This window comes from Phragmites australis, chromosome 17, assembly GCF_958298935.1.
Source record: "Phragmites australis chromosome 17, lpPhrAust1.1, whole genome shotgun sequence".
Taxonomy (NCBI): domain Eukaryota; kingdom Viridiplantae; phylum Streptophyta; class Magnoliopsida; order Poales; family Poaceae; genus Phragmites; species Phragmites australis.
The window spans coordinates 4924993-4951496 of record NC_084937.1 but is presented as its reverse complement, the minus strand read 5'-3'; the positions used below and the strand labels follow the sequence as shown (position 1 = coordinate 4951496).

The window sequence follows — 26504 nt, the reverse complement described above, 5'->3', positions numbered from 1 at the left end:
TGGAGCTACAAGGCGCAAAAAGGGGCTTCTGGGTGGTGTGAATGCCACTTTGACGGCAGTGAAACCTAGCGGGCATGCACATGCTGGATAAAACTTTGTAACGGCTTTGAAGTGACTTTCCGGGTGACACACCACTAGCATGTGTTAAGTGTCTAGCTAACACGGCAACATGGAAATCACGACTTGTGGGAAAAGCTGGACAACCTTTGTAGAGTGTAAAAACTGTTATAACAGCCGTGCTCACGGTTTTGAGAGACTTGGATCCTCAAATGATTAGTGGATTGTGGTTATGAGTTTGGTTGTGGTGTGGTTATGGTTCTGGTACATGGAGTACTAGATGGTTGTGGTTATGATTCTGGTACATGGAGTACTAGATGATTGTGGTTTTGGTTATAGTACAGGGAGTACTAGACGGTTATGGTATGCAAGGTGAGGAGCCTTGTATGCTGCGTGTTGGATTGTATGGGTTATTTTCACTTAATAATTGATTAATGCTTTTGAGTCCAAATATGTTTTCATTACCCGCATTTACGCAAATATACCATGTGTTAGCCTATTCTTGATATAAGCCTGCATATCATGTGCTCACACTTGCTGAGCGCGTCATGTGCTCACACTTGCTATTTTCCCTACACCATGCGACATGTATGCTGCTGCTCAGTGAATGAAGATGTTCAAGACTATCAAGATGAGGTTGCAACATTCTAGGCGCGTGTCTCCCGGTCGGTTGCCTGTGGTGTTGTTGGGCACCAGTGCTTCTGTTCCGCTACAGATATCTTCATAGAAGACAATATATGTCAATTGCTGTAAGAGTTTAACGTTATTTAATAAAAGTATTGCTTTTGTTACTTCACCTGTGACATCCTTATGTGTGTTGAACATCCTGGGCACACATAAGCCGCATCTGGTTTTGGCCGTTAAAACCGGGTGTGACACCTACCCCGGGCGCCACCTAACCATTGGACTTCTTGGTTATGTCTCTTACACGTCACCGGTCCGGGTATTCGAGAGATCTCAGGTCAAAAACGAGAGCAGTCTATGAAAAGTACCGCACTAACAGAGTGCACCAAACAAAGAGTCTTTTCCTATTTTCTTAATCTTACAAATCAATGATCAAGAACAAAGCAGCCTGACCGCAAGGGCCTCAGTGCCCAGGGCGCTGCTCGAACCTCCAAGATCCTCGGGTAATCCTACCACTCAGGCATGAGTGGTCGGGACCGCCTAGCCCCTGGTCATATCATCTGCTTTCTAGTGCTCGGGCACTCCATACGAGGGAACCAACGTTCCCAGGTGCCCCGAGCTCGAGGCATCTACCCGCCTCCTGGATCGGTCGGCCGGAAGGCTGACAGCTGTCCGGTGAGTAACTAGAGTTATATGATTTTCCTTTTGTACATACGCAATAAACTATTGTTCCCGAGTTATCCTCGGGACCCTCGCATTCTAATCTGTTCGGCGAGATGGTCCTCGCTTTTTCCGAAATGACAGAAACAGACAGTAGTCGATGTACCGTACAGGCGGCAATGGCTGACCGAGATATTTTATGGTGGCCGTGGTGTTCGGCCGACTTGGTAGTACCCTGGGCACTACCGAGTCTCTGGGGTTCTCGGGTAATCCTACTGCTTGAGCAAAGAGTGGTCGGGACCGCCTAGACCCCAGGGATGAGCTGTCGGTGCTCGGTCTAGTCAGTCCTACCCTGGACACCACCAAACCGTGGGGACTCTTGGTCGCATTTCCTCCCGCACGTGTCGATCTGCTTGTTTGAGAGGTCGCAGAGTGGAAAAGTGTTCACTGGTCATGGCGTGCTCCGTGCTGGATGGACTTATCTCCCGAGCAAGGAAGTTCGTGTCTGTGTCTCTTGACTTAGCAGCTGCGGACTCATGAGGGCTCAGGGGCAGGACGCTCGGGTGGTCCCACTACTCGTACGATGAGTGGTCAGGGCAACTTCACTCTCGGGGGAAGAAGGCCGGGCTCAGTCTGGCTAGTACCTCTCGGGACATCAAGCAAGAAGCAAACAATATCAAGACAAACACGATGAAGTTTCAATCCCAAAGAAAGGCTTCTATTATATTCCAAAGGAACCATTCTGGAGGGGATCACTCCCATATTTACAACATTCGAAAAACAAAAAAATCTAAGTTAATCTGCAGGCTCCGACGGGGGCGAGGACGCGTCGCTACTGCCGCTGTTGCTCGGTTCCGGTGCTGGCTCCCGCACAAAGCACGCCGCCACCTCAGCGGCAACGTCCTGAACGGCTTCCCGGGCGGCAGCTTCCTCAGCCTCGACCACTCCCTGCCGGACCGGCTCCAGCGAGAAGGCAGGGTCTCGGCTGCGGTAGCAGGCGAGAACGTGCTCGGCCACTACTTGGGCCAGAGCACGCCCCTCCTGGGACGCCAGCTCCTGCACAACCTTCGGAAGAGCCTTGAGGCACCGGACGATCTCTTCAAAGCCGAGGGCGATGTGGCCGATCATCTCCTTGTCCAGCCCCTGCTCGCCCACATTCACGTGCCCGAGCCCGGCTGCCATCACGGACTTCTGCGCCTGATGAAGGATGTCTCGCATCATCAGCTTCACGTTGGTCCACTCAGCAATGACGGTCTCGAGCTTGTCCTTTGCGATCTACAACCGGTCCTCGAGGCTGGTACCGTCGGCTGCGCTGGCAGGGACGCCCCTGGTGACCGGGGCCTCGGCTTGAGCCCGCTTCAGCTGCTTGGCCCAGGCCACGACGGCCTGCTCTCGGGCGGCCAGCTCCTCCCGGGCAGTGAGGGCCGACGATGCCAAGGCAGCCTCCGTCTCGTGTCGCGCAATCTGCTCCTCTCGAGCATCCAGAGCCGTCGCCGTTATCTCGACGTCGGTCTCACGTATCGCGACCTCCTCCTCCCGAGGAAGGACTTCAGCGCCGGCCACGCTCGAGCTCATCTTTCTGGCGGGCTAAGTCTGCCTGGGCAGACTGCACAGCCTTCTCGCGCTTACCGACCGCCTCCTCCCGAGACAGAAGCAGCTGCTCCCGAGCGAGCAGCTCCGCGGCCGCCTTCGGGATGCCTGGTCGCGCTCGGTCGCCTATCGCTCCATGCGGCTAGCCTTCTCCTGCGCGGCGACAGCCTCGTTGCGCGTCTCCTCCAACGCCTCCTGCTCCTCGGCCACCGAGCGCATTGACTTCTCGTGGGTTGTACGGGCCGAGGCGATATGGGCCTCCAAAAGCATGCGACCTCTTACAGCCGCCCCCTCTCTTCAACGAGGGCGGCACGCTCCTTGTCAAGCTCAGCCTGCTCCGCCGCCACGGCCACTTCAAGCCGCTCGATAACCTCCCGGGCGCTTCCGAGCACCTCCGGGAGGGGCTCCGGGGCCTGGCTAAACGGTGGCCGTGGGCTGGGTCCCCTGCGAGCCCTCTCTGCAGAGGCGCTTGGGGTCCCTAACGGCTACCATGCTGTCGCTGGCTTCACGGTGACCACCTCCACCGTGGCCACTAGCTCCGCCCTCGTAGTGCTTGGGGCGGGCTTGGTCGACACTGGCTGCTCAAGAGCGGCCGCTGCCCTCAGCTCAGGGCCGGTCTGCACCCTCGGCTCCGGGCCTGCTAGCGCGCTCGGCTCTGGAGCGGGCGCGCTCGGCCCACGAGCGGGAGCTGGCCTTGGCTCCTATGGTTGCTTTTGGCCTCCTGCTGGGTCCTTGGGCGGCCTAAAAATAAAAAAGGTTAGTGCCTAAACCAACTTCCGGGTAGACATGCTCGAGACAGAGAAGGAGCTTACGTGGACTTCGGCCCGCGGTACTGCCACCGGGACTCGGGGATTTTGAAGCTGGGGCCCTGCGGCTTCGGTCCGAGCTCCGCATTCCTACTCTTCGGGCTCCCGCACCCTCGACCTGGCCTCCGTCCCGGACTCCGCTCCTGAAGACTGGCCGCCCGTCGCCGACCGTTGTCGTGGAGGTGACGGTGATGACGAGGAAGAAGGCTGAGGCACGTATGCCCGGGGATGCTTCCCTTTGTCCCCTTGGGCCGCTAGCCCGCTGCCTGCGGTGTCCCTGCCGTCGGCCTGCTGGCTGCTGCCTGCGGCGTCCCTGCCGCCGGCCTGTTGGCTGCCGCCCGTGGCGTCACTGCGGCCGATCTGCTGCCTGCTGCCGGTTTGCTGCCCGCTGCCCGTCTCTTCATCCACCCCGGGAATTTGTATAGTCCCAGGGATTCGGCACCCTAGACGCTCCACTAGGCCCTGGGCATCAAACTCCGGCAAGGTCGCTTGCAGTGCCACCCGCCCCGGGTTCGCCCAGAGCGCCAGCTCCTCTCGGGACAAGATCGCCTGGGTGAGGTCCTCGACGCTGGTCACCACCTTCAGCAAGGTCACCAGTGCCCCCTCCTCCAGGTCCCCTTCCGCGCCGATGTGGGTCCTCGTGATGTCGCCCAAGTCTGTGTACATCCAGGTGAAGCGGGCCCGCTCCAGCAAGGGTGCCAGTCGGCGGCGCAGGTAGTCGCCCACCACTATCACTGAAGTCAGCCCCGCCCAACGCAGATCGTCGATGCGGTTCAGCACTGGACGCATGCGCTCATCCTCCGCGAGGGCCGACTCCCAGGTCGGCCTGTGGGGTTCCGCCAGCGTCTCGGGCAGCGTGAGGTGGTCATGGGTGCTGACGTCGACGTAGACCCAGTCTCGATGCCAGTCATCCCATTTGCTCCACAGCACTTGCGGAATGTAGAGTTCGCCGAGCCCATCCCGCAGCCGGAAATTGCAGCAGCCGGCGACGTCCGCGTCGGAGGACCCCTTCTTCTTCCCGGCCGCTCGCAGGATGAAGAAGTGTCAGAACAGGGCCACCGATGGCTGCACTCCCACGAACATCTCGCAGAAGTGCGCGAAGATGGCCAGAATTACCACCGAGTTTGGACTCAGGTGGACGAGCTGGATGCCGAAGGTGTCGAGCACTTGAAGGAAGAAGGTGGAGAAGGGCAGCACCAGCCCCGGCGGCGATGAAGGAGACAAAGATGACAATCCACTTCGGCCGGCGCGTGGGGGGCAGAAAGCTCGCCGGCATCACCACCGACACCTCCCGCTGGCCAACGGGCACCATTAGCGTGCAGACTTTCTCCGCCCCCTCCTCATTCACGATGTGCGACTCTGGCAGCACACTGTCGGAGCCCGACTTGTCTCGACGGCTGCTTCCTGCCCTCGGCATCTTTTGGGGGTGGGGAGTGCGCTGGAAGGGATGAGGGAGAGAGTGCGCTGCAGGCCGAAAGAAGGGCGAGAGCTCCTGAGCGCAAGGAAGAAGAAGACAGAGGCGATGATCGCAAGAATGGCGTAAGGGGCAACGGTTCGCTCCTCTCTCCTTTTTATGTCCTGGGGATTTCAAACGGCGCTTTCCACAGCGCATTCGGCGAGGCGCATTCCCTCGATCGGCGCGAGTGCCAGGCAGATTTCCCTCGATCCGTGCGGTTGCTAGGCGCACTATCCTCGATCCGCGCGGTTGCCACACGCGCCTCCCACCTTGTTGTCACGCGCCTCGGAAGTCGGAAGGACACGCGTCCTTTCGGTTCCCCGCCTGGGCCGTACCAAAAGCCTAGGCCAGAAAGACCAGCACCCGAGAACAGGCCACGTGGCATCGGTGCTGGGATCGGCCTCGATGAAAATGAGGGCCCCATCCGCAGTCTCTGGGCCATCGCCTACCAATGGGCCCGGGGGCTGCTGTCGGTGACATGGGAACCAGAGGTCCCCGAGTCCTGAGGCCAGGACAGCAGAGTGCCACATGGTGCCCTCCCCTCGGGGATTATCTCAACGAGGTCCGAGAAGATCAAGTTCCGAGTGAGGGTGCTCGGGGCCATGAGCCGTGGTCCCCGAGCACCCGAGTTCCCCGATGACAAGAGAAGTCAGTCCCGGGAGAGGGTGCTCGGAGCTATGAACAGCTATTCCCGAGTACCCGAGTTCCCCGATGACCCGAGAAGGCTAAGTTCCGGGAGAGGGTGCTCGGGGCCATGAGCTGTGGTCCCCGAGCACCTGAGTTCCCCGATGACAAGAGAAGTCAGTTCCAGGAGAGGGTGCTCGGGGCCATGAACAGTGGTCCCCGAGCACCCGAGTTCCCCGAGGACCCGAACAGTCAGGTTCCGGAAGAGGGTGCTCGGGGTCGTGAACAATGGTCCCCGAGCACCCGAGTTCCCCGAGGACCAAGAGAGGGCATATCCGGGAGAGAGTGCTCGGGGCTGTGAACAATAGTCCCCGAGCACTCATAGTTCCCCGAGGGCCTGAGAAGTCCTTCACCGGTGGTCCCCACAAGGGCCCGGTGGTGAGGTGTCAATTGGTGAGAGGCCCGATGCTGCATTTAAGAGGGCGTGTGGCCTGTCACTTCGAACCACTCCCCCCAGACCTGCTGTCAGTCCCTGCCACGGTCTGGCAGGGAGGCGTGGAGACATTTAATGCGTGGGTCCCATCACGCGTCATCCGGCGCGCCTCGGGATAACATCGCAGGGCTCGAGACGCAACGCCTGCCGCCCTGCTGTGTCAGGCTCGCTTTGACCAGGCAGGCACGCAGGGCTGCTCGGTGGCTGCCCGACGGGCCCTCCCCCCTGCACCCGCTGAAAAGCGGAATGATGACAATGAAAATCGGATGGGGGCGCGTTTTCAACCCTCCCCGTCACCTCACGCAGCAGTCCATGATGGTTGCTTTCCATTTATGGCACCTTGGAACTCACGCTATCCTTTCTGGGCACGCTACCTGACAGGATATAAAAGAGGGGCGGGCTCCCCAGAGAAGAAGGACGGGGATCGAACGGAACACACCGAACGAGCTCAGAAGATCAGCCGACGAAGAGCAAGGAGCACGAAGCTATAGACTTAGACAAACATTCTTGTAACTCAGCAGATCCTCAGAGAGATATTCTCAGAGCATTTATAGCATACACACAGGAGTAGGGTATTATGCTCCGTGCGGCCCGAACCTGTCTAAAATCCCCGAAGCATTTATTTCCTCCTGCATCCGATCATCCATTCCACCTGCATCTCATTTACTCCCATTTATTTCATGTACGAGGAGGACTCAGAATTATCCCCCGGCCGAATCTCAAAGGGGTCCCTCCGGATCCCCGCTTGAGGAGTTCACCCTCCGACAACATCCTATTAGATGATAGGGGAATATGCACTTGTGTATTTTCTTGTTTGCTACTAACAAGGACTTGTTACTCCACTCATAGTCATGGGATGAAGGAGTTGCATGAGAACCACACCACCATTATTGCATCTTCTCCCATTGGTCAAAATATCCTTTCATCCCCACCTTATGCTGGATTTGGTGTTGATGAGTACATCGATTGGGAAATAGTGATAGATAACATTTTTGCATAATGCCATATGTGTGAAAACCAGAAAATTAGGAATGCCGTTAGTGTCTTAACTAATTGTGCATAAATTTGGTCAAAGAATTTATGTGCAACTGATGCGCTACCTCGAACTAGAAAAGACATGAAATACTTATGAGAGAAAGATTTGTTCCTTACTCTCATGCATCTATGTGTATAGATGGTTTTGTAGGAAAATGCGAACAAAGATGACAAGAAGAGCAGGGAGGAAGAGAAGAAAGTTGTTGCCCCATGCATGCTCTAAGAACATACAGATTATAACACACTAATATCAGCTGAGAAAAAGAATAAAGGTAATAAAAAATATGCTACATTCACACAAGGTGAGAATTATTTTGATGTGCTGAAATTGTCCGCTAGGAATGCTACCATAGATCAACAATTAGTGGAACATATTGATGATTTACCTTTGTCACAAGATGATTTAGTTGCTATTCTTTGTGATAAAGAAGAGTTGTGTTATAATGCTTGGCTTATATCTATACCACAAAATGAACATGATCATATTACTTTTATTTTAGAAACCACATACTTGTAAATAGACATGTTCTTCACATTTCTAGTGAAAAAATGAGCTAAATTTTTTGACTTCTTTAAATACTTTGGGTTATATTGAATTTGATGTTATGTGTGACCTCACTAATTTAGAGGAGACAATTTTTGCCCATTCTATATTGCCATGGTTAACTAGAAATACTTTATATGTTATAGGTAAATATAATGATAAAGAAGAGTATATGGTGTATCGAGTATATATTTCTTCCTATCTAAACATTGTTGGTTATCGAAGTACACTAAAATCGCTCCACATACCTAAAAAAGAAGATCAACTTGTCATTTTATAAACATCATTTCAAACCGAGGGCAATTTGTTGCCAAGAAGAGGAGGATGAGACCATGTTCATCGTAGATGCAACCACAACTAGGCAATTCAAATAATCCATGCAACAGGTATATTTTTGTGTGTATGATTTTTTCAGGTTTACATGACGACAGGCTTATTGTGATGATGAACATCAGCATACAAGTACTTCTCTTATTTTATGGTGATCATGATATGGTGTTGTATTACCACGACTATGACTACTTCAATATGTATAACTACTTCCACTACATGACCGACCTTATCTTTACTTCCATACATCAACACGACTATAGCCAGTTTAGGACAAGCTGACAGCACCACCTTTCGAAAGCCATAATTATTTCATCCAAAGTCCGATAGAGGCATCTGACTAAAGCTTATTTCTTTAACTTTTCAATAGATCTAGTCCCATATCCAAATTCATCAAGCAAAACCTTCAAAACATCACAATAATTTTTATTAAAAGTCTTGGATCGTCAACATCAAATCTTTACAAATTGACTTATCATTATATGTCAGAAGATCAGATCAAATCCTCTACTCAGGTTGACAGATGCTAAGTGCCTGAGTAGCCATCGATGTCATCTTAATGGCATCTTTCACTTCTTTGCAAGTCTTGCTCCTAATACTATCTCCAACCATATTCCCTTCATTTCGTTCCCTTTCCGATTCTCTTTATTTTTTCTCATCTCCAACAGCTTCCCTTCGAGGGGAATTGCGAAGGGAAACGAGAGAGAATCCCGTCCTGAAGAGAATGACCTAGGAATCCCGTCGTGACAAGAATCGTGAAGGGCAACTGTTGGAGCGCTGAAGGGAACGAAAATTCCTTCACAATATGACCCTGAAGGGAATCCGTTGGAACTAGTCTTTTGGTTCATCTTTGGCTATAAAAAGGAATGGTTCGGAAGTTGATCCGTTAGTAGTAAGTTATTACAAAACTGTTTTCTTAACCATAAGTAATAGAATGTCTAATTAAATCATTTATGTAGTACTGTTTGCACTCTGCTATCAACTTGAACTAAGAAAGAGTCCACTTTACAACAAGAAGCCCTCAAAATCATTTAAAACACAGCCCTCATAGTAAATTACAATTGCATTTTTATGACACATGGCATCGAAGTTAACCCAAAACTGCATTGTCAAAAAAAAGAACACCCTAGTTCGGGTTTATGAGGATAAAACACACGTATGTATAGATAGAGCATGCAGATCGAATTGTTGTAGAGTTCGGGGTTTAATACTATCGACAATTGCAAATCTTGAAAATTGGTGAGCATGCATGAGTGAAGGTATTTCGTATGGTTGTTTCGGAACGAGTTATGTAGCCATGATCCATGGTGAATTATGGAAATATTTAGAGCTAGATATTTTTGAAATGTCTAGGTATTAGTAAAGTAGATAAGACTTAGATGAATGTTGTAGAGCTAATATTTTTTTTAAATTAGTTCTAAAGTATCAAGTCATATTAATTGTTGGTGTTAAGGGTGGCTATATGTAAATTCATGGAGTTTTAAGATGTGTACTCTTCTTATTGCAAATCTAGAATATTTTAGACTTAAGCATAGTGATAAAAAAAGCAGATTGAATGAACTTATTACTCTTTATTTGTAAAAGGATGCATTATTTATCTGTAAGTGGTAGCATTTATATAGCGAGGGTAACGAAAGTAGAATTGAGAAAAAATGCTTGGAAGTCCTAAGATTACTTAGGTTTAGAAAAGCGTTGAGAGGGCTAAAACAATTTAAATTTGCAATTGGCGGAAGTGTACCCGCAATTTTGGGACAGAATAGTCACCTACAACTTAATTATGAATTTTTTGGAACAGCAAATATATCGGATTTTAAGTATTATTTTTATAAGTTTTCAATAAAATAATATTATTTATTTTTTAAAAAGCTCTTTAATTATCAGCGAGGCCCATGCTCCGGTAGTCCAATGCGCTACGCTCGTCGCATCTGCCTCGCTTCCATCGACGGGGCCTCCCTTCTCTACAAATCCAAATCCCAAACAAAATTCCACCTAAACAACGCACGCTTCCGCCGGACAACTACCAGCAAAGGAGATCTCGAAGCTCGGCCGGCGATGGAGGTGAAGTGCCGGCGGCTGGAGGGGAAGGTGGCCGTCGTGACGGCGTCCACGCAGGGGATCGGCCTCGCCATCGCCGAGCGCCTCGGCCTGGAGGGCGCCGCCGTCGTCATCTCCTCCCGCAAGCAGGTCTCGTTTCGTTTGCCCCTCCTTGCTGGCCGTCCCTTGTTGGTATGCCCCTTGACTGCTTCTGATTGGGGTTTTCTTGGGCCGGGGGTGCTGCAGAAGAACGTGGACGAGGCGGTGGAGAGGCTCAGGGCCAAGGGGATCACCGCGGTCGGGGCCATCTGCCACGTCTCCGACGCCCAGCAGCGCAAGCACCTCATCGACACGGCCGTCAAGGTGACAATTAGGGGGGTTCGGATGGGTTACATTGTCAGATTCGTCTTGTTGCAGAGGGATCTCATCTGGTCTCTCCTCTTTGCTGTCAACGTTCTATGGAACCTTGTGGATCATTTTTAATTGGAGCCTACAATTAAGCTGGCATCAGGAACTGTTGTGAACACTGGTTTAGTTGTTTTACAGTATCAATTAGTTGTTGTTTGCTCAACCGAGCTTAACTGCCTGGCGTCTTGGTTTCAACTATGACTTCTGTACATACTACGTGCTAATTGTTTTAGCAAAGAAAAGCTGTAATGATTGGCTAGTAGTACATCATCGAACCTTTTTTTGTATCAGATCAATGACATTCTTTTGACCAAAGGCCTGGCCTGTTTGCATCTGTCCAATCACAAAATGATGTTTTGCAGTCATGCCAGCAGGCTGTTATATACTGATCTAACTGAAATGACGATGTCTGATTGTCAGTAGAGGGTTCAACCCCCCACCCTATGCGTCAATTTTGTCCTTTTTTTATAAAATGTGAACACAAGGAACTCGGCTATGAACATAGAGTAGTGTCGATTCATCAGTTAAGTTACTGTTTGATTTCCAGGAGTTGAGTGGTTGATGTTGGATCTTCATCTGATTGTACAAAAACTTGTTGGGACGTTGGGTAGTCTTGTCATTTTCCTGGCATGCAGTGCAGGATAGTATAGTCATGAAATGGTTAGTTGGTAGAAAAGGTTCTTGCAGCAAAATCTTTACATGATGGTGACTCAACCAGTCAACCTTCAGTAAAACAATTAGCACGTAGTAACAGGTTTAGGAATACCAATATCTACTAGAGGTGCTATGATAAGGGTAGCACTATTTATTAGCTAGTTGGTGAGGCAATGACTTTCCAAGGCAATGACCAGTAGTGTAGTATAGTTTTTATACCATATATTTATCTGGTGAAATTTTCAAGCCAAAAGATAGATGCATCTTCTACGTCCTAGATCTCCGCGTTCCATCATCTGATTTATGTTTGTCTTGTAACATTGAGGTTGAAAGACTCCCTGAAATTACGTCAATACTTCCACGTGCAGGAGACATCAGTCATATTTGGGTGCATCTAATGTATAACTTTTCATGTCTCAATTTTCTTATTTCATTCAGCAAGTTGCACACTGTTAGTTTCTATTTGTGTCTTACTTACTATACTACATGTGAGGATCAGGTAGTATTGTGATAATTCTTGTAATATTAAATAATTGATTGTATTATTGCAGAACTTTGGACACATTGATATACTTGTCTCGAATGCCGCTGCAAATCCTTCTGTAGATGGCATACTTGAAATGAAAGAGTCTGTTCTTGATAAACTGTGGGATATTAACGTCAAGGCTTCTATTCTTCTTCTTCAGGTGAGCAAATTCTTCCTCATTTACATATCCTACAAATAAACTTTGACATTATTCACCTGTTATATCAATTTCTTTTCAGGATGCTGCTCCCCACCTATGGAAGGGGTCATCTGTGATAATTATTTCTTCAATCGCTGGTTACAATCCGGAACAAGCATTGTCGATGTATGGTGTTACAAAGACTGCCCTTTTTGGTCTCACAAAGGTATATGTTTGTCCTTTGTCATTTTTCACTTGTATGGCATTAGCAACAAAACTCGCTCTCTGCGTTCGTTGGTTACTAGTATTAAAGATGGGTGATTTGGGAAAAAAATTGAATTAATGAAGTATCAATAGGAACAAAATAATAACGTTCTGTGGTCATCTTGCACTTTTCCTTAGCAAGTGTGGAAAAGTCTAAAACTTCATCTTAAAAGGACCAGAAATTTCATTCAGTTTGTGCACAGAAGTGTCCCCTGGTGTTGTGTAGTTATGTTGGAAACTGGATGCTAGTTGTTATCAGGAGTGAAGTTCGGTTTGATGCTGCAACTTCCTTTAAACGGAAATGCAGTAATTGGACAAGAAGTAAACAAATATCTGTTTATATTCTCTTAAGACTGCCATTGATATATATGTATGTATATTCCTTTTAACCTGACAGACTAGTTTATCCTCATACTGTATTACTAAGCTATTGATGTTCACCTTTTGTAGGCTCTTGCTGCTGAGATGGGACCAAATACTCGTGTTAACTGTATAGCCCCTGGTTTTGTTCCTACACGGTTTGCTAGTTTCCTCACAACTAATGAAACCATTGTAAGTGATTTGATTTCTGTATCTTTTTTCTGTATAGTTTGTCTATATATTTTGAAAAGGAAACATTTTGATCGTGCATCATTAATGAAAGGGAAACACTTGGCAGTGTATCAAGATTTTGTCATTATCCGAACCTTTTAAAGCTGCTTTGTGATAAACGAATCTGACTGCTTACCATCTTCTTACATATTTTCTACTTTGTGATATGACCAGTATGGCCTCATGCTTTTGCACAAGTAGTGTGCATGAGACTTACTATTTGAGCACCCTCCAGGTAGGAATAGATAGAATTTTCCACGACGTATTTTGAATGTGTATGTGGATCATTGTTTTTCAGACGGATGGGAAAAATAGATACAATCTCGATTTAAAATTCATGAAACCAACTTTTGGATGTTTTAATGTTCCGCGTGAAGGCTGCAGAGTCTTATCTGATTTCAAAATTTGTTATTGCACTTTCCTTTTTCTAATTTCCGTAGTACTCTTGGTAGTAACAGAGGAGTTAATAAATATTAACCGATTGCTAACCTTTGGATGCAATCTGTAAAATTAACCATGCTGTTTCATTTCAATGTCTCTAAAGTTAGAAATGACATGCTAAAAAGGATGGTTTACAAGGGAATATTTGAATTGGATGCCAATTATCCATATAGCTGTTGTTAGTCTGATTATTGCGTTATCAACCTGAAGATTCTTGCTGAGGTTCCCATAGAAACATGGTACTTGAATTCACAGGAACCTTTTGCAGTTGGAACATTGATTTAGATTGGTAAAAGGTTAGCAATTCACCTATCCATGCTCTGAGTTTACCTAGAATATCATCTTAACTGGCATTGAAAGGCCTGCAAGTGCCAGATTACTTTTGGGATGGTTAGTTGTTTATTTCTCGTCTAAGAAATAACTTGGGAACCAAATGTTTACTGTGATAATTGATTTAGCTGTTAACCATTCAGCATATTTATATGTTAACGTCACAGATAGATTGGTGTCATGCTTGACATAAATTCTGTTAGATAGATTGGTGTCTTGCTCGAGACAAATTCTGTTACATACCTTATTCATTTAGCTAATTCATCTTGTATAACTTCGAAAAGCCAACTGTTACATTCCTTTAATAATCTTTTGTGTGGTAGGTAGCTATCATGTTGTTTTGTTTTAAGAGAATAAGGGTGGCTTCTTAATTCATGCATTGTTTGCTCAATGCCTTTTACTGTTACCCTCCTTGTGGGCAACTGGGCATGGTTCTCATTATTGATTCTTGTCTAAGTAAGCCTATTTCATAATTATATTGCCGCCAAAAAGCGCTCACATTTATTCATTTCCCACGACTTAGTCCAAAATAGTGTACCTTCCATGCAAATGCATGTACCTAACCTGAATTATTCTGCAGAGGAAAGAGCTTATTGAGAGGACTACGCTTAAGAGATTGGGTTCTGTGGAGGACATGGCTGCGGCAGCCGCATTCCTGGCATCTGACGATGCGTCATTTATTACAGCTGAAACGATTGTTGTCGCTGGAGGGACACAGTCTAGATTGTAAATCTGACTGAAGTCTGGATGCTCAATTGCCCACACTGGCAGTGGCATGGCCAATAAATCTAGTATTAGTACATGTCAGCTCTCCTAGATGATAAAGCAAATGTACTATAATAAATCGCTGTGAAGCTCTAGGTTATGATAAGCTGGCTGGCTATTGTTCGTTCAATTGGGCTGCAGTGTAATCTAGCAAAGACAGGGTAATATACTGAGAGATGAAATCAATCGTTTATTGTTATATAAATTGAGTTCATCACTATTGATCTGTGGGGGGAATTGTTATGAAATCATCGGTGGTATATCATTGCAGCCCAAGTTTTTAATGATTTCATCATTATTTTTGTAACCTAAGATACAATTATTACGGGTATAATTGCTCTGAAGAAACCATATATGGTTCTAATTAATACTACTATTGATCATCACAGAACGAGCTCAGTTGAATGAGTTTTACTCCGACGGATAAAAGAAAGACAAAGCGAACCTCTTACAGATTTTACATATGCAAAAAAAACCAAAGATATTTCAAAAGCATACACCAGATTAGGCAAGAGTATCAGACATCGTCTTCAAGAACATTCAGAATTGCACTCGCAAATACATGCAACAACCCCTGAATATGTCGATCAATGACTCATATTTTCCGAAAATCAAAGGCTAAATAACGAGATCCCTCGATCATCTGCTCCTTCTGGCGACCTGATGGTGCATAGAGGTCGCCTCCTTTTCCCAGCTGGTCTGCGTGCACTTCGGCTCGTGATTTGCCAGCGGCGTAGAAGAGCAGCCTCATCCACACATTCCTGATCGAGACCAAAGTTTCCTGGAATGACAGATTGGATTCTGCGTAATTCAGCAGATGTATCACGAGTGGATCATTTCCTGGCTTACCTAGTTCATCCAGGATATCTTTCTTGCTGTTGCAGGGGCTGACCTTGATCTCCCTGGAGAATTCTGATAGTGCATCTTCAGCATCACCGGCGATGGGCAACATGGATGGATTTGCGACGAGGAGGTAGAGTATGTAGTTAGACAACTTTTCACATGCAATCCTAAGTGATGACACCTCATCTGCGCTGATTGGAGGGCCAGAGTCTAGATCATATGAATGTAAGCTAAAGAACAAGTCTGTGAATACATGTAACTGAATAATGGCATACTCAAAGGGCATGGTCAGTATAGATTGCAATGCTGGACTGAGATTCGGCCTGCGCAGATGCTCTGTCACCCCTCTGATGGTCACGAATAACTCGATTGGGTAATGGTGCTGTTCGACAAATGCCATGATCATCTCCATGTCGGCCTTGATATGCTTGCTGTGTCGGAAGTTGCTCCAGAGCCTTTCGATCCCGATTGCATTCATCGCCTTCGCAATTGCTTTGGGCCTTGATCAGTCATCCATGCGTGAGTTCAAAAGGTTGTATTGCCCCCATAGAGTTCGACTAGAATGACCTCTTCTTTGGTGCAGTGGGCGCTTATTGTAGGAGGAGGGCAGCGGAGATCGTAGTCGAAGAAGATCTGCAAGGTTAGATAGCCTTCTTGAGTCCCAGGGTAGCTGGCTGCAAGGAGGAGGGAGAGGAGGTGGCGTGCGACGGTGCTGGTGGTGTGAGGTACTGTTTACGTCAGTGAACAGTACCTGTGGGTAGAGAGGGAGAAAGATAAGAGATGCAATCTTTTTTCTTTCTTAATTCCAAAGTATACAATACCTCTCATTATATAGAGATGACTCAACTTGACTCACAAGCAAACTACGATCTCTTTCTTAATTTAAATCCAAACTATTTATTATCTATAGATAAACTATTCATATTTTAGAGATATTTATTTTCTAATATGAAAATGACTTGATGACAACTTGATCTCGACGATGACGTGCCGGCGGCGACCAGCCCTAGGGTGCCTGTGCCTTTCACACACGATGGAGGTCAGCGGCAGCCCTAGGGCTATCGCCGCCTCTCTATTGGGCTGGCCAAACTGGCCCATATGGGCCTGACCAATGACATCTCCTCCACCTTCGAATTCCAGCGTGTCCTTGCGCTGGGCATCCATGCTCCAGCTAGTCCTATCCTCCTGACGTGGTGAGAAAGAGTTGTCCCGAAGCCACACCATGGAGCGCAACTCGCCCAACACCAGAGCATTAGTGAGGTTGCAGATTGTGTGGTTGATGCACAGGGTGAACTCATAGGATACATTGCCGATGTAGCCACGAAGAGTGAAACGCCGAGACGTCAGGCGCCTGGTGTACCCTATCAAGAACGCGGAGTCCACCCTTGTGCAAGGCTGCCAAGAGCCGCATGGTGCAGCCATAGGGGAGACGATCCTCCTGATCGCCCCTCATCGTCATGAGGGACACCTCACCATCGTCCTCTGCGTCTGTGTCGCTATCAATGAGTTCTAGGAGGAACAAGTGCTTGCACTTGTGCCCCTTGGAGAACTACTCATCGCAGTTGAAGCACGGGTTGAGACGGCGGCATTCTACCATCTCCTTGGACGTGAGCTTCTTGAAGACCCTAGGGTTGGCGCCTCTAACTTGAGGTGCATCAAGCGCCAAGGGCACCTACAGTCATCATTGTTCCCCCGGCCTTGGCTCTCGAGGTTGTAGAGCGTGAAGCAGACGGACGGGCAGCAAGCTTTGATGTAGCCACATGCTGTCCGACCTCAGCCACAACATTGGCACACCTCTCATAGGCGCGCGCCAAACTCATGGCCTCCTCTATGTCCTTAGGCTCCTGGAGTTCCACGTCTGTCTTGAGGGGCTCTGTCAATCCTGCAATATAGAAGTTTACCTGTTGAATCTCATCAAGTTTTCCTGCTCGAGCAATAAGAGCAAGGAACTTCTCCGTGTACTCATCCACGGATCCATAGGGCAGCAAGTTTTCCCAACGGATTATGGCATGTTGGAGGGCCAAAGTGGATGTTGACGAGGTGAGAGAAGGACTCCCAGGTGAGAGGGACATGGATGTTGATGTGCAATGCCTGTCATGTGAAAGGAAGCCAGCCAAACCGTTTCCACGTCTGGCGTGTGTTACCTGACGAAGAAGTGCTCACACCTATTGAGCCATGGAAGCGGATCTTCCTTGTCGTCGAAGGTGGGGAACGACAACTTATGGTACTTATGGACCATGAAGCTGTCGTAACGCAGTTGTTGCCCGCCGTGCGCTGGTGTAGAGGAAGAAGTTGGGATAAGCATCCCGTGCGGAGGCATAGTGATGGGCATGTGGGAACCTGTTAGGACGGTGTCAATCACGCCAACGGAGGAGATGTCGTCGGGCACCCCTAGGGAGGCCGCCACAGCCACACAGGCAACGTGCCTGGCTGTCTCCTTGTGTGCGGTCTCGGTCTCCTGTCGAGCGGTTGCCTCGTGGTTCACTAACGTGTTGTCAGCCTTGGCCTTGCCGTGGTCAACGTCCTTCATGCGCTCCTCCTGGTGCTCCATGCGAATTTGTAGGTCCTTGATCAAGTCGGTCAATGCTCGGATGTCGTTCCGTGTCTCCACATGCAACTCCTTCATGAGCTTGGCGAAGTCCTGGTCACCAGCACCACCAGAACTCATGATCTCTGATACCAGATGTAGTGGACACTTATTTGTAGAGGGAGGGCAGCAGAGATCGTAGTCGAAGGAGGTTGTAGGGCAAGATTGGATGGCCTTCTTGCGTCCCAGGGTGGCTGGCTGCAAGGAGGAGGGAGAGGAGGTGATGTGTGGTGGTGTTGGTGGTGTGAGGTTGTACCCACGGGTGGAGAGGGAGAGAAATAAGAGATGGAATCTCTTTTCTTTCTTCTCTATCTCTACCACTTAAAAAGTTTCTAATGAGTTTTGCATCCACCCTGAGTCCCATGAATCTCACGCCTACATATCCTTACACCATTGGATGGCTCATATATATCTCAAAACGCATCTTGGCTCGAGCCTCGTGATCGCGACAGCCTGGCCCGGCCCAGCCCCTCCCTGCCTCCCATGTTCATGGCGCCGCTGCCGCCGACATGACGCTCACCTCCCTCGCCCATGCCCTCAACCAGTCCGCGCGCTCCTCCAAACCACGCCAGGAAAGTCTCCCCTCCCCACCCTTATCCTCTTGGACACATCCGCCGCGCCCCAGTGGAGGCGAAGGCAGAGGTCTGACCTTTCGCTGTTTCCTTTAGGGTTCCAGCTCAGGGACTTGGTGGGCTCCGATAGCCGCAGGCGCCACCGCTTCCGCCACCGGTCCACGGCAGGGAGAGTGGTGGGATTTGATTTGTCCGCGGATACCTGATAGCTGCATCAGGGGCGCTGAGCAGGCCCACCACGGGCAAGGCTACAGATTGGAGAGACCTCCTTGCGAGCTCTGGCAGCAGCTGCTTGCATAAGGGTTAGGCGCCAGCGGCGAAAACTCGCAGAAGGGTTTGGTGGCCACGGCGGCGGCTCGTGGCTTGGCGGTGGTGATGGATCTTTGAAGGTCTTGCCAGTGGTGACAAGTGAATCTCAAAGGTCTTGGCGACGGCGGTGGCGGCTTGCGGCCAGGCATCGGCACCAACATGCAGGTTAGGTGTTCAGCCGTTTGCCACTCGATCTCTCTCGTGCGAGAAGGATTTGTGCAGGTCTGATTTGTGAAGAATATATTATTTTTTTTCAGATGGGTCACGCAAAGTCCCTGCTACCATGTATCCAAGATGCAGTAATCAAGATCAAATTAGATGTTCAGGCATGCCTGTGTGACTAGCTATTGCAGCCTCACAGGTATCTTGCACACTTCCTCTGATACCACTTCGGCGTTTGTTAAGTGTTTGAGCATCCCTGTTACTCTGTTAGGGGATTTGGCATTTAGTCACTAAATATTTTTTGTGTCCTTTTAGTTAATTAATCATGAGTAAGTAGCGGAAGCCAAATTTCGAAGGGATCTAATTTTGGAAACACAATGAAGCAATTATGTATACTAATGATCCAACTTATATTGGCTATAACCATGTAAGTAGCTAAATTATGCGTTGGTCCAATAGGATAATGTTTAAAAATGAATATTATTTTAGTGAAGCAAAACAAATAGATTCATGGTGATGGTGAATTTGTATATTCTTTGAACCAGATTATTTCTGTTAAACTGCTGCAAGGTGCCAAGGTCTTATTTCTGAATTTGATTAGCACAGGACCGTACAGTGGAAATTTTCATTCTAAATGTTAAATTCCTATCTGATGGACTGCTGCAGTATGGCTGCATATTGCAAACCAACTTGACGATGTTCATGCTAGAGGTAATCCTCGTGATGATGTCCTATGAACTTTTTGACAACACTACTGTTCTCTCTGTCAGGTACATTTTAAATTCATGACCGTTTCATTTCATATCCTACATTTCTAACCTTTTGTTTTGGTCTTTGCAATTTTATCCTCCCCTGTTCTGTAGTTTGTTCAAAAGAAGTTCTGTAGTGTTTCACAGAAGGAAGGTGCTGAGTTTATATACTCTTCCTCTCGCTGCAGGGAATACTGGAGATGATCTGTAAGGTATTGCGAGACACAAATTGCAGCAGGGTGGAGGTTAGGCTCATAGATAATTAACTTAGGTTATACCATAAAGTGCACGATGGGTCTCTGCATTGGTTCTTACGTGCTATTTTGTGCAGATCTCAGGTATGTGCTACAGCACGTTACTTCCTTTAGCATTATTCCCATTGTTCTAGAAAATTTGTTTCAGATTCACAAGATTAGTTTCTACCACCTCAAAATTAGTACAACTCAAGAGGAAATTATGCCTTTGCTTGTGTAAAGATGGTTATTTTGGTGAAAAGAAGAGTAGGTACATTAATTTATATCTAGTTGATATAAGTTCCTCTTGACAAGAATATGAATGTTGCAGCCTTCCCTCAAATTCTGGAATACGTGCTTTTCAAAAAGGACTCTAGAACTTCATGAAATAACTGAACTACATTGCTTAAGTAACATGAATTTTTATCTGAATTATGTGTTCTATATTTCTCTTGGACTTTGATGTTTCTAAGTTCCTTTTTGTTTTATCTCTACTACTTAAAAAATATATAGTGGTTCCTAAAGCCTTCCTGCACCCCCTGCGTTCTGCCCTTCTTCCGACGCCAACATGTGGGACCACCCCCATGTTTCGCTAGTCGTTAACGTTCTGCCCTTGCTCTTGGCTCACGTGCACCTTGCCCACCCGCTCCTCACGCCGCCCCAGCCTGCACAGCAGCCCTACTACGCCTACCCCGCCGCCTCCTATGCCCCGCCGCCACCGTCTCCCCCCACGCTCGTCCTCGTCCCAACCTCGTGCTCCTTTGCCTCCGCCTGCGCCTGCGCCGCGCCCCTGCTTCCGCCGTTGCTCCACCCGGACCCTCCCGCTCCTCCTCCTCGCTCTTCTCGGGGCCTCGCCTTCCTTCTCTACTCGTCTGCCCCTGCCACCTGCGTCGTCGACCTCCGCGTCGCACACTTCCGTGTCAACCCGTCGCCGCTCCCCGCGCTCGACCTTGGCCTCGCGCTTTGCCTCCACATTCGGAACCCCAGCCTTGTCCTCCCGCTCCGCTACCGCGCGGTCTCCACCGTCATCTCCTACCGCGGCCACCTGCTCGGGTCTGCCAAAGCACAGCCCGGGTCTGGGAAGCTCGCAGCCAGGGATGTGGCGTATGCCGATGCTGAGTTGTGGGTGTCTGGATCTTCGTACTCTTGCTGTGCTAACAAATTCCACTCTGTCCAGCTCAAATTTCTGTTTCATGTATATTTCAGTAATTAAACTATGAGAAATTTGTTCTGATTACGATCAGCTTTAACTATATGAAATCTTACTAGTTAAAATAGAAGAAATTTACCCGGTATGACAAGTCTTTTCTGCATGTTTATTTCAAATTTCTGTGTGCTGCTGGATAGTTTTACTCCTATGTTTGTCGCACCAACTAAACTGATGACTGAATCATGTGTCACCAACATACCTTTTCCTTCATTTGGCAGTGATCCACATAATATATCTTTCCATTTCTTCATACCCGAATGAGGCAACGGTGAATTGCCCTACCACAAGCTAAAAGTAGTACTACCTGATTCAAATCTCACTATTACTAGGTGAGCAAAAAAACTAGCATGCCCCTTGTCTTCTTGCCATCGTGTCCAAAATCATACTTGTATCCTCTGTGGTAAGAAGCAAATCAAGAATAAGCTAAATGTTGCCACTCAAGAAGGAAACTTCCTTTGGTCGTTCCTCAAGGAATTGTCACCCCTTCTTATCGCAACAACTCAATTCTCCAAAAAGAGATATATTTATACCTCTACAGACTCCATCATAAAGGTGTTGGACATCCACTTGATCTATTTACTCAAACCCATCTTTGAACTCTTTGAAAATAAAAAAAAAGAATAATTGAACTGGTTAAGATACACAAAAAGATTTTCTCGCAAAGTGTTTTACTTATCGGGTGGGCACAACATTGCATGAAACTAATCTTATGGGCTCCATCCTGGTCGTTCTAACAAAGTACCTATGGTGCAAGAAACTTGTACTTAATTCTTATTTCTGCACTATGCTGTGATTCTTTATGTGCGCAATCATTTGGGCTATAGTCATGAACAGTAATTCCGATGGATCGGCGAGTGATTCTGTAACACCCTACTTTACAACTAAGCCTAATGATATGAGAATAGGAAATTTTGGCAGCATTTCTTCTATAGAGAGGTATAACTGATCAAAGAAAAGATCACAGGCAGCCAAAAAGAGATATAACCAGCATATATATAAAAATCGTCAAGACGCTACCAGCGTCTACCACAACAAAAACAAAACAAACGACATACCATCACAAGCACAACTTCTAAACACCGGCTGAGCTATCAACATGGTGATGAGGTAGTGTGTGCAGCTACCCAAAATCATCCCCATCATGCACGTCAGCAGCTAAACATACCTGTAAAAGAACATCTCACTCAGTTTAAAAGTATTTGGGAACAAACATTCTTCTCACATCAACAAGCAAAACACATGGTTTTAAAGAGATTATCATTTCAGAATATTTGTCGAGGAAACAACGACAAACTCCAACCCGTTCTCCCACAAAATATGGCATTCAACCCCCAGAATACTGTATTCTCCAGATTTCATAAAAAGAAATGTATGAATGCCATGATGCAACTCCATTTGAGAGCTGGACGATGCCAACATCTCATGCAACTCCATGTACCGGTACGAATCACGCACGATGGCAGTGATCGGTCTTTATCACCATATGAAGTGCATAAATGCATATGTATGCATGTGAATTGACGTCAATTCTTTATTCCTTTTTGAATGGCTCATGATAAAACCACAACTGATTTATGATGACAAACAGATTCACGAAGATAAAGGTACAATCCAAATCAATAAGAAAAGTATTGATTTAAATAATAGAATGCAACGACATCCATGATTTAAATGGATCAGAAAAGAAAACTATATACTTCAATTTTATTTGCAAAAGAAGTAAGACATGAATATAAACATAGCATGAAATCACACCCCCACGTTACTTGCCTTTTACCAAAAGCGACGAAGCAAAATCGATCACGGACGCCCAGAAGTGGTACCACCTATACAGGTATGCTATTAGCACTAAAACACATTTAAAGCACATAAAATATGAAGCGTCAACCCTACGTCGGAAAACGTCGCGTCTACGCCGATATTCTAGACAACTGAACAGAGAACTGTATCACATGAAATGATACCCTATTTCCAATTCAGAGTCGAACTAAAATTCTCATTACTTAGACTTCACTTCGATGAATTGAATACTTCGACTCGGATGTCGTATCTTCGAATTAACAACGATTATCGAAGCGAATCAGACTATTGATCACATGAAATGATACGACACGAATTAATTGATTTGATTTAATCCAACCACAAACGTCCAGAAAATTACAGAGAATTCGCCTTCGAAAGAGTCACGATGAATCCGACGAAATTTCGAAAATTTCCAACTTTTTTCCCTTTTTCTTCTTTTCTTTTTTTTTTTCTTTTCTTTTTCTTCCTGGCTTTCTTCTTCCGCGTCGCTTGCTTCGGCCGGCTGGGCTACCACGGCAAAACACAGAGGGGGAGTGGAGAGCGGCAGCCTGCAGCGGCGGCGGCCGGCGGGCGCGGCGCAGCGGCGACCGGCGGCGGCGTGCACGGCGCGATGCAGTGGCAGCAGCAGCACGGCGACGCGCAGCAGCGCTGTGCGGCGCAGCAGGGGTGCGGCGGCCGGCGCTCGACGTGCGCAGGGGCTCGGCGGCAGCTGAGGCGGCGTGCAGCAGGAGAGAGAGAGAGGGAGTCGCGAGAGAGAGAAGAGCGCGAGAGAGAGAGACGGCACACACGGCATGAAGAGTCTGGATGGATCGGTCCTCAGACCGATCCATCCAGTACTTATCTTTTTTTTTATTTTTTTTTCAAAACAACGAACGGTCTAGATTTATTGGGCTCACTGCGGGTCTCAAAGTGCCCGGAACGGACATATGGATAGCAAAATGGGTTCGTCTCGACGAGAGGAACGCAACCACGGTCTCCGATCGGCCATTCGAGCAACGGATTGAAAAGTCAAATTTTGGTCAACATCTTCTCTCTTTTTGTTTTCAAAATTCAGTATTACAGATTCGAATAAGGTGATGGCTCCTCTTTAGCAGCAGAGGAAGGTGGCTTCACCTGTGGTCAAAATCACAGTTGGACGAACAAGAGGAGATGACCTCCTGCTGACCAAGGCTTCCTGCCTTCCTCAGCAACCTCAACCTCCTTGCTTCCAACTAGAGATCACTCACCACCCATCTTTGATAGATGCTGCTGCTTCTTATGGTAGATGCTGCTGCTTCTTATGGTAGATACTTCTTATGGCAATTCAAATATTCAATCTGTGTCATGTGAGAGGACACCTATAACTTTAAATTTGCACATAGAAACTACATATGTTAAATCCAGATTTTACTAATAGCATGTCACGTTCTGATTTATTCATTGGATCTTCTATTTTGTGCTGACTGCTCTTATATTGTGTGAGTCTTGAATGGGCATATGCAGAATTTCAAAATGCTATGAATTTTGTCCTTTTTTTCCGACCTTTTGCACATCGGTGCTCTAACAATTTTCTTTCAGTTTACAACTCCAAATTTGGAACACTAACATGTGACCTTGTTTTGACAAATAGTAACATTCAAATATCAGCTCAAACGTTTGAAATTGCTGCGTAGGCCCCCATTGGAAGTGAGAGGCAGAAAAGAAATGCGGATATAGCATTTCATTCTCATGCAGATATGGAAAGCAACAAGATGTCTGATGGCATTCTCTTGCCGATACTGTCCGAAATGGAAGAAGCGGTAAATCTTCCAACATATATTCAAAACACATTATTTAGTCATTGTAAACGTAGTAGAATCTAGATTTGTCCATTGCCACTAATACTTGTTATTTCAGATGAATTGCAAGTCTAAAGAGAATGAGATGGAAGATATTGTGGAGGTAGCACCTGATATTAACAGCTGCGATTCAGGAAACTCTCTTGAGGTGTTATAGGAATGGAGCGTGGACAAGCAGCAGGGTGTCAAGGAATACCTTCATCTTGTACATGAAGAAAGAGTTATGATGTCTTGATCTATTGCAGTATCGTTGATTTTGTTTTATCTAAGTACACGTGGACAAGTTATAAAGGATGTGTGGTGTAATTTTTTGTATGTATTATATTGCTTAAATCGTGTCTATAACTTGGATAGTTTTAGTTGGAGTCTCTTTACAAAGATTTTGGTAATCATCTTATGGAACAACTAAGAAGCGAGATACAAAAGAACTGCCAATGGTACATGTCTTTATTTTGTAGTTACTAGCACTATGGTATACTGTCTTTGTATAGCCACTTGAACTTTTCTGTGTCTTGCACAAGTACAACAGTCATATTTAGGTTACTTGATATAGTTTATATTCTTTTAGTTACTTGATAAAGTCTGTATTTTTTATCTGCACCTTGGGCGTTCTCGATGGTCAGTGGTGCATTGTACTGTTGTCCACATCATAATTTTCCTCTTTGTTTCATGTTATTGTTATCCAACGAAAATAGAGCATGTAGATGAGGTCATATTTTCCTTCTTGCTTCATATTGTTGCAACAGTATCAAACGTGTTGCAACAAACATACCATATCATGGTAGTTGGACAAATATTTTGAAACCGTTGTAACGCACGAGTACAATACTAGTAATTCCAAAGGATACAATACCTCTCATTATATAGAAATGACTCAACTTGACTCACAAGCAAACTACATCTCTTTCCTAATTTAAATCTAAACTATTCCTTATCTATAGATAAACTATTCCTATTTAAAAGATATTTATTTTCTAATTTGAAAATGACTTGATGATGACTCGATCTTGACGATGACGTGCCAGTGGCGGTGAGCCCTAGGGCGCCCGCGCCTTCCACGCACGGTGCAGGTCGGCAGCAACCTTAGCCCTGGCTGTCGCCGTCTCTCTGCTGGGCCGGCCGAACTAGCCCATATGGGTCTGACCCATGACATTTGGCCTGACAAACGAGAGAATTTGCCAGGACACGCTGGTGAGCCTATGGCACCTTGGAGCTTTCAAGAATGCCCATGTCCATGGTGAGATCATCATCATCAAAATTGAACATACTTCTAGACAAAACCCTCCAATGAATAATGCATAGGTCATCACAATGTCAGCTCTACCATATCTTCTATGATCGCTTACAATGAAGAACACGAATGCAACCACCATGGAGATTTGTGCTAAGAGCCGAAGTATGTTCCTCGTCCATGTCCGAAGCAACATTACCTTTGTGTAAACGTCATCGTACATCATGCCAAGCTCAATCTCTAACATCTTCATTTTCCCTACATCCTGTATATACCATCCATAACCTACCAGCGTAAATGGCTGTCGACTATTGCGTTTCATCTGGGAGACTGTTCGTCCAGCAAAGACATCTCGAACACCTGGCGCTGTATGAAGAGCACAACTGAAATGCCAGAATAGCTAACATCTCCAAAGTTCAGCTCAGGCAATTTGCTAGTTTCGTTGTTTGTGGAGCTTCTGAGACCCTTTGGACTTGCAGACTTCAGTGCCAATGTCCTCTCCCCATACTTGATAATCCCAGCAATGAACATAAAGACGGCTGGTACTAAAAGATGGTTCCTTTCTTTTGACTTCCAGAAGACATATAGAGCTAGAACAACTTGGATCACAAGGTTCA

General features: G+C 46.9%; 2 protein-coding genes and 1 pseudogene across 2 annotated transcripts; all 3 read left to right on the top strand.

Moving 5' to 3' along the window:
- The first annotated feature begins 10114 nt into the window (after positions 1-10114).
- On the top strand, positions 10115-14591 carry LOC133897454 (tropinone reductase-like 3). Its single transcript, XM_062338188.1, has 6 exons — positions 10115-10403; positions 10500-10616; positions 11867-12001; positions 12081-12206; positions 12695-12796; positions 14187-14591. The coding sequence occupies exons 1-6, from the start codon at positions 10125-10127 to the stop codon at positions 14334-14336; spliced, it is 909 nt and encodes a 302-aa protein (XP_062194172.1). The 5' UTR covers positions 10115-10124; the 3' UTR covers positions 14337-14591.
- Positions 14592-18248: 3657 nt separating this feature from the next.
- On the top strand, positions 18249-21891 carry LOC133896623 (uncharacterized; annotated as a pseudogene).
- A 2015-nt stretch (positions 21892-23906) lies between these two features.
- Positions 23907-25208, top strand: LOC133896624 (cyclin-B2-2-like). Its single transcript, XM_062337222.1, has 3 exons — positions 23907-24099; positions 24492-24617; positions 24715-25208. The coding sequence occupies exons 1-3, from the start codon at positions 24082-24084 to the stop codon at positions 24811-24813; spliced, it is 243 nt and encodes an 80-aa protein (XP_062193206.1). The 5' UTR covers positions 23907-24081; the 3' UTR covers positions 24814-25208.
- Positions 25209-26504: the final 1296 nt, after the last annotated feature.

Excerpts from the sequence above, each read along its gene's own strand:
- LOC133896624 (XM_062337222.1), top strand. Across the intron at positions 24,618-24,714 it reads TGTCCGAAATGGAAGAAGCG|ATGAATTGCAAGTCTAAAGA; the intron begins GTAAATCTTCCA and ends TTGTTATTTCAG.
- LOC133897454 (XM_062338188.1), top strand. The coding sequence starts at position 10,125 with ATGCGCTACGCTCGTCGCATCTGCCTCGCTTCCATCGACGGGGCCTCC. Across the intron at positions 10,404-10,499 it reads TCATCTCCTCCCGCAAGCAG|AAGAACGTGGACGAGGCGGT; the intron begins GTCTCGTTTCGT and ends GGGGTGCTGCAG. Across the intron at positions 12,002-12,080 it reads CTTCTATTCTTCTTCTTCAG|GATGCTGCTCCCCACCTATG; the intron begins GTGAGCAAATTC and ends ATTTCTTTTCAG.